General features: G+C 52.3%; 4 protein-coding genes across 4 annotated transcripts; 2 read left to right on the top strand and 2 right to left on the bottom strand.

Annotated features, from left to right (window-relative positions):
- Positions 1-171: 171 nt before the first annotated feature.
- Positions 172-408, top strand: PHACADRAFT_167062 (uncharacterized protein; the record flags this gene model as incomplete). The annotated part of the gene is made up of 1 exon (XM_007401702.1): positions 172-408. One exon carries the CDS (start codon positions 172-174, stop codon positions 406-408), a length of 237 nt encoding a protein of 78 aa, XP_007401764.1.
- A 72-nt stretch (positions 409-480) lies between these two features.
- PHACADRAFT_265294 (uncharacterized protein) lies at positions 481-1,137 on the bottom strand (the record flags this gene model as incomplete). The annotated part of the gene is made up of 2 exons (XM_007401703.1): positions 481-884; positions 940-1,137. A coding segment is annotated over one exon (168 nt), but the record flags the coding sequence as incomplete, so codon positions are not given.
- Positions 1,138-5,005: 3,868 nt separating this feature from the next.
- On the top strand, positions 5,006-5,541 carry PHACADRAFT_265297 (uncharacterized protein). Its single transcript, XM_007401704.1, has 3 exons — positions 5,006-5,060; positions 5,121-5,325; positions 5,381-5,541. Exons 1-2 carry the CDS (start codon positions 5,058-5,060, stop codon positions 5,286-5,288), a joined length of 171 nt encoding a protein of 56 aa, XP_007401766.1. The 5' UTR covers positions 5,006-5,057; the 3' UTR covers positions 5,289-5,325; positions 5,381-5,541.
- Positions 5,542-5,864: 323 nt separating this feature from the next.
- PHACADRAFT_265298 (uncharacterized protein) lies at positions 5,865-6,306 on the bottom strand. Its single transcript, XM_007401705.1, has one exon. It carries the CDS (start codon positions 6,297-6,299, stop codon positions 6,030-6,032), a length of 270 nt encoding a protein of 89 aa, XP_007401767.1. The 5' UTR covers positions 6,300-6,306; the 3' UTR covers positions 5,865-6,029.
- Between the last annotated feature and the right edge of the window lie 1,354 nt (positions 6,307-7,660).

Consider the following 7,660-nt stretch of genomic DNA (forward strand, 5'->3'; position numbering starts at 1 on the left):
ACGAATCAAGTCATCAGATCTTAACAACATCATTCCCGCTTTGAACATAGGATAGAGTTATTATAACCTTCGCTATCCATGGCTCGGTATTAACCGGTCGTAAGTCCACCGAAGGGACCACGCTTCCAGCGCGCTGGCAGTTCTAACCATGCAGCTGTCTTTTTCAGAGCGATGGCCACGCTGGTCAGTATAGCGCTCGTGCTACGCCCATCAATCGCCGAGGCCACCCCCACCCCAGTCTTCTTCTCTGACATCCAGACCCCGAGCGTGGACACCAACGACAGGATGTTTGCGTTTCTTTACGCTCGTGGACTCAAGACTATTACCTTCGTTCAACGGACCATCGTCCCTGAAATCTCTGAGGACGGACGGAAAGTCAAGAGGGGTTTCTATCCTTTAGGTTGGTGAGTCGTTGGCATGGACGCTCGCCCATACTACCTTCCTACACTTATATACCGTACCGCTTCTTTCAAGTCGCGACTCTCCACTTTCAGACGCGCCCGCGTCTTTTGCAGAGCACCCGCGTCGTTAACGGCTATCTAGAACCACTGGCTGTCTCTGTAGAGAAGCTTATGCTAGCTGCACGAAACTTGGGCACTCTGTAGATGCGAACTGTTCCGATGTGGCTGGCTATTTGTTCTCATTTCAAGCATCGCACACGAAGCGTAAATGCAGTACAAGGACGGGTATATTGCACAAGCGGCAAAAGCCAAGGAATACAGCGCAGAAGTAAGTCCTTAGAGATGATGCCGGTGCCAAACCTAACCTAGTGTACTATATACGAAGAGACAGCGGATCTGCAAGGAGCGAGTAACAATTGGTGGGATCGATAAACGACAATGCTAGCGCAAAGAGGAAAGAGAACGTTTGCGTTGTAACACGAACTGTGCCAACTGGTGAGCTTCCATGGGTGCGCGAGCTGTACAGGATGGTACGAACCTCTACCTCTGCAAGGGATGTCGCGCCATCTTAGCAGCGCCGGGGCTGGCAGTAGTACACCGGGTAGCAGTACGTCTGCGGCTGGGGGCGCTGGGGAGGGCATGGGTTGACACCCGGGTAGCCCATCGGCTGCACAGCGCAATTGTAGCAGACCGTGCAGATGTAGCCGTTTCCGCAGTTGGGGTCACCGTTGCGGCACTGTTCAGAAGTGTGTTAGAGCGCAAGGATACTGACGGCATCTGATCAGTGTTCACTGACCATATTGACTTGGATAAGTGGATATGAAAGGTGTGGTGGTTTGTTTGGAGGAGAGCTGGGACTCGGTGGCGAATGCTGATGAGGAAACAAAGCTGGCCTGAACTCTGGCTTTTAAGCCCTCCAGTACAGCCTAGCGCTATGTGCGCAAGTTTGTTGCAACCGATGTTGTACGAACTTGACAGCGTACACGTGTACACGGCCTGCATTCCTTCCGACCATTCCTTCTATTGATTAGTCTCCCTCATGTTTTACCACAAACGAACTTGCTGCCGCGGCCAACCTTCTCGTGCATCAAGAAATGCAGGGAAGATCTATGAGACGACATGATTCAGAGCCTCAAGGGCCGCCATGCAATTAGCTGTCTGTGCCTGTTGGCAATACTTGCTCTAGGCTGCGGTCGCAACTGGGGGTGGGTCCTTGCACCTTCCAGAACCCCGCGAACGCCGGCATCGATACGCGACCGTGCATGACCAAAGCATACCATACTGAGGCTTCCACCGCCGCCTCACGGACTCAGGGAGCCAAGGACGTCTTCACGCCGTCTGTGTTCCATGATAGATTGAGTTCTGTCTATGTACTGCCTTTCCTTGGCCATGCATGGTCCTCAGCTTTGTGCGTTCGACGTCGAAGACGGTCACCCGAGGCTGCGTAATTCGACATTTCCGGTGCTGTTCACAACAAATACATTGAATGGTTGTGCGTGAGGATGATCCGTTCAGTGTTGCTGCGGTGCGAAGGCGGACGGCGCTTTCGGCTCGCCGATCCGGGGTTCTCTGAACCGCTACAATCCAGAGAAACCTTGCAATGAGGATGCCTGCTGGCAGCAGGCTATGCGCGGGGACGTCATGCCTCCAGTATTCTGGGTCCGGGAACCATGGGACCTGTGGAGGGCCTGTGCATCTCGTGACAATATCTTGGCTCACATTCCGGGTACCTTTCAAGCCCGTTTTCCCATGGACCCTTTCCTGTTGGGAATGCGGATTATTTTCCGAACCTTATCTGCTCGTGGATCATCCTTTCCAACTATTTGGTACGTCCACGGCCGTTCTTAGACGCTTCAACTCTGAACGCGAGGCGAGCTCAATCCCCCTATAGTCAAAGTCGTCAGACATGGCTGGAAAGCTCGACAATGCCAGTTCCACAAATATGTATATGGTGTTCGGATAGCTCGCTTCTGATAAGGAGCAAGTAGCTGAGAGATGGTACGGCAAAGACCGAAGAATGGTACGGCAAAGGGAGGAATGATACGGCAAAGGGTCCTCTAGCTCGATTGAGGCATAGTAACTGATGGATAGAGGGCCAACGGGTGCCAAACATGAGCGCGCGCAAACCTGGCCCCCTTGCGTCAATCTAGTTCTGTTGAGGTGTCCTTATTCTACTCGCCGTCGGCCAGTGCGACCACTACGATGCAAGCAGGCCGCCCGCAGGAGTTCAGCATATAATCTAGGGATATCCATCCGTTACCCCTGGTTATCGAGTCCGAAAGCACTGAGCTAGAGTTGGCATGTCCCACAATCTGAATGCTTTTCCAGCTGTTTTCGCAAGGTCCCCAGTAGCCATTATAATCCGTGATTGAAATATTGTCCAACTCGCGTCCATGTCGTACGGCGGCGCATAGAAGTCCGGGCACAAGCTCTTCATGCAGCAATTCAGCCCAGGCGCTTCCGCGCGATATTGCAACGAGTCACGACGCGTTGCGCATGCGAGTTGCTTGCCGACACTCAGCCATTCGCATTTCGAGCACATACACTGGTGAGTAGCCAGACACACGCTATAAAAAGAGCAGGAGCAGCTGACAGCACTCAGAGGACGTTCGCAAATTTGGGCATGAGCGCGAGTCACGACATACGGCATCCGACTCGGCGTTCGATCGACGGACAGCAAGTACATTACGAACGCGCAGGAGGCGTTCAAGTTGTACGCGACTACAATCTGGACCGACGTCGGGGCATATCGCTGCTCGCGTGGATTCCATGCCGCGGTGTGGATTTTTTGTGGTAATGTTAACGTGTTACAGACATTAATGTGCTACTACAGTGAAATGCGCGCTATTAGGATGGTTCCAGCACAAATTCTCGACATGGGACGCGAGAGTAGAGGACAGCGGGGAAGATTATTTCGTAGCAGCTTGTCCAGGACGCCGAGTCAGTCATGGTACGTCCCAGTATGAAAGTACACCCCAAGTGCCGTTGGATCGCGTGTACACAGGCCGAAGGCCCGGCAGTCCCGCCCTCAGTATTCATATTACTTCTCAAAGACTATGACGTTCGTCCGTCCACACAAGAGGCGAGAGCCAGCTCAATACAGCTGGACAGCACGCGAGGGTGCGGTATATGCAGCGGATGCTGCATCATCAGTGGCTCAATTGTTGTCCTCAGCTCGTATAAATTATCTTCGCGTCGCTCCGGTGAGTGTTCTACGCGCAACGGACAGAAGTGGAGGGCGGGGGGATTGGCATGGCGGGAGTGCATCTTTGGCGGCGCACGGTGAGCGCCAGGCTTGCCTTGCACGCTTTAGAGTCGAGACGCTAGCTATCCGGTACCGATCCGCTGCGCTTTTCGCCTATGTTCGGGATGAGAATTTTCAGTTAACTGAACTCCGGCTGACTAAGCGATCTACGTTCTTCAAAGCACTCAATTTCCATTTTCTCGAGCGCACAGGGGGTTTGTTCGACTCTAACATATGTCAATTCCGAGGCTAGCCCTTTGCTGTACCATTCCTCGGGTATTTGCCCCCTATTAGAAGCGCACCGTGCGAGCAACAGATTATTTTCATTGTGTAATGTCCACAATTTGTGGAGCCGTCGGGAAAGGGTCCACAAATGGAGAAATGCTCGAGAGTCACGGTAGGCTCGGGGAGTTGATTGGGTGGACTAGAACAGTGCTACTGGATGGTAGCTGAATGCACAGCTTGCGCGGTTCTCCGTCCCAGAAGATCGGGACCATGACGTTCCCGCGCACAGCCAGCCGCCAGCCTCCTCATTGCAGCGTTTCTCTGGATCACCCCTGGATGAGTCTCGCAGTAACTACTCAGAGGATCCCGCATCGGTAATTTGAAGATACCGTTCGCTTCAAAACCATCCACCTTCACTCCGTGATAAGACTAGGCGGAGCACATTGGTACTTTGACAGAAAGGAGGAGAAAGGGGGGAAATACATCTTCGCATGCAACCACTCACTCATGCTATACTTTCTGTGGGCGGTATTAACGATGTTGAACACACGATGCTGAGAATTGTGCATAGCCAAGTACAGCAAGCGCATAGACAGAACTCAATTCGTCATGGAAGTCAGGTGACAATGATACGAAGATATCCCTGCGCACAGCAGCGTTGAACAATGCTCAGCACGGTATTATGTTGGGCTATGCATGGTAGCACATGGCCGCCGCTGTTCGTGGGCTTCTGGGACATGCAGCGCGAGGACCTATTACTATATCAACAGAGGCGCTAGCCTAGACTCGAGAGTACTGTACTAGTGTGGGCACAGCCAGCCGTCCCGGGATCCACGGCGAGCATTGATATTGAGACGCTGAAGCATATCATCGCATCTAACTTCCCCGCATCCTACTAAAAATGATGCGTTCCTGACGCATGAGAGTTTAGCTGTGGTAATTCATTCAGAAGACGAGTCATCAATGGAAGGTGTCGGGAGGAATACACGCCGTGTGCACGTGTACATCCCCAAGTTCGCACAACATCGGTCGCAACAAACTTGCGCATATATCGGCAGGGCGAGGATGACTGCTTATAAGCCGACGTCCAGACCAGCTTTGTCTCCTCATCAGCATTCGCCACCGAGTCCCAGCTCCCCTCTGCACTCAAACCACCACACCCCTCATATCCCTCTATCCAAGTCAATATGGTCAGTGAACACTGCTAAGATGCCACCAGTATCCTTGCGCTCTAACACACTTCTGAACAGTGCCGCAACGGTGACCCCAACTGCGGACACGGCTACATCTGCACGGTCTGCTACAATTGCGCTGTGCAGCCGATGGGCTACCCGGGTGTCAACCCATGCCCTCCTCAGCGCCCCCAGCCGCAGGTGTACTGTTATCCGGTATACCAGTGCCGGCCTCGTCGGTGCTAGAATGGAGTGACATCCCTTGTCGAGGTGGAAGCTACATGTTCGTGCCATCTCATACACTCCGCATACTCACCGAGACTCACCGATTGACACAGTTCAAGCCTGCGGCTGGGAGTTCACGTCAACACCAATGCAGAGCCCTTTTTTTCACTAGCGCTACTGTCGCTGTTGTCCGCACATCGAGCTCTTTTCTGATAATATTTCTAAGCATATGTAGTCGTGCAATACACAATAAGACCCACTTTATCTCGCGTACTATCGCTTGACGACCGCTGCCTAAAAACGCAGAAACGCAGCTCTGAGGTCTACATCGAGGTAGGCCCTGCTCTAGCTAGCGTTGATTACAGCCGAGGAGACCGTGAGTGGCATGTCTGCGCTGGCGGCTCGAAGACTATCTCTGAGCTGCCCTTTGGGCATGGATAGTAGTAGCAGTAGTGCCCTAATAGTCACGGCGGTCTGTGGCACTGAACATGTTAATTGTGCAACTGCGCAGAAAAATAAGTGGACGTACCGAGAAGTATGGACCCATAGAGGTTCGGAACTTTAGAGCAGGCGGGATCGCATCGAAGGCGGACACTCAGTGCTCAGGCTGCGCACAACCCAGTCAAAGATAGTAGAGCCTCCTACTTTTCCATGTTCAGAATCTCCGGGATGTTGTTCTGTTGGATGAACCCACGAACAGAGTGGCAATCTCAGGTCCACGAGCGCGAAGGAAGACGGATGTAACGTTGACAATAGGGGTGTTCAAAGTTCGCTTTGAACGCGCTTTGGACTCGCTTTGATGGCGATTCGGAGGATGAAACGGAAACTCGAAGCGGCGCGGTTTCGGGGTCCTGAAGCGACGATTCGGGCTGAATCGTGCTGAATCGCGTCGAATCGAAGTCGTCCGTCGAAGCGGCTCCCGAGCCGCTTCGCACGCCGCCCTTCGCTTGATTCAAGCTCGCTTTCCGGACCAACCTGCTTCGCCCCGTCCTTGGCACCCTCCTCTTCCCCCTCCTCCTGTGCTATTTGCATCAATTTTGTAATAGCCCCATGCACATAGAGTAGTGACACATAGAGTAGTGACAGTGGGATCAATTTATATTCATATTTTGCTACTTATTTTCTGCGTGTTATGATGAAAAGCGTGTCCCCATACAAGCATTTCTCGGCCACCTCATGGTGCATACCAATGGGTAATATTTTGGAGGCATCTTCGCTCCCTGAGAGCATGCAGGAGCCCCGCTACAGGTATAATGGAGTGTATATAGACCATTAGGAATGAGGCGGATGTGTCCCTCGCGCCGCCAGCACTTCGATTTTACTCCCTCGTGATCGGGGGTGTTCAAAGTCTACGCGCGCTTCAGTCGCGTTTCACTTCGTTCGAAACGACTCTTGAAGCGGCCGTGAATCGGTTTTGCGCGCGAACTTTGAACACCCTAATGTCCGGGCTAGTCACGGTCTGGGCGTCTGGAAAAGCGGAGTTAACCCGGAGCTTTCTCGGTAGGTGATAGCCAAAACCGAACGTCTCACCGGTCAGCGGCTAGTGACTAGCGACCGGTGATGCGGTGGTGACTGACGCTTTCGCCGAAGACAGCTGTGAGGGGAGAAATGTGAAATAAATATAAAGGCACTGAGTACTGAGCGCTGAGCATTGGCCATTTGGTGAACTTACGACTGGTGACCGGTGACCGGTGATAGGCGAGTACTCGAGTACCGGGCCACGGATGGCGAGAATTGCACTGCAACTGTTTCCATCGTGAGCTGAGAGCTGCGAACACCAGGCCCTTCCTGAGTTCATCTGACACCGTTACTTGAATCATGACACCTCCTCTAAATGCTTCTGAAGCTGCGAAAGGTCCCTCTGTCACAGGCCAAAAAATCTCGGATCTGCGATCCAACCTTAGAAGCCGCTAAAAACTTGGTTAACCGCCGTCGCCGTTGCTGCTGTTATCGTTATACAGGACTAATTTAGTCACTCGTGCCGCTTTTTGAGTCGAGAAATGACAGTGTACGGAGTTGTCTTGAAGAGAGCGAGTAGCGATTTGGAGCGCTTAATATGCGAGAATGCATCACGGAGTAAAGCAACCCCAATGCCACAACACTACGGGCATGAGCTGATTTCAGATCACCTGAAATGTCCCGGTCAAGCCATCAAAACTGTTTCATTTTCGAAGACTTAACCGGGGCTTTCTGGCATCCCAAAATGATAGATTTGCTACCACTTTCGTAGCCATTTGTGGTGCAGGAAAATGATAAATGTTGTGTAGCCTGAAATGAACCTGAAATGACTCAATATGGCTACATTTCAGTACGGCAAAGAGTTCATGTTTCAGGAGACCTTGTGGCGCATTTCAGGACATCTGAAAGAACATATGTAGAAATCATTTCTGCCT

The sequence above is a fragment of the Phanerochaete carnosa genome (assembly GCF_000300595.1).
Source record: "Phanerochaete carnosa HHB-10118-sp unplaced genomic scaffold PHACAscaffold_13, whole genome shotgun sequence".
NCBI classification, from domain to species: domain Eukaryota; kingdom Fungi; phylum Basidiomycota; class Agaricomycetes; order Polyporales; family Phanerochaetaceae; genus Phanerochaete; species Phanerochaete carnosa.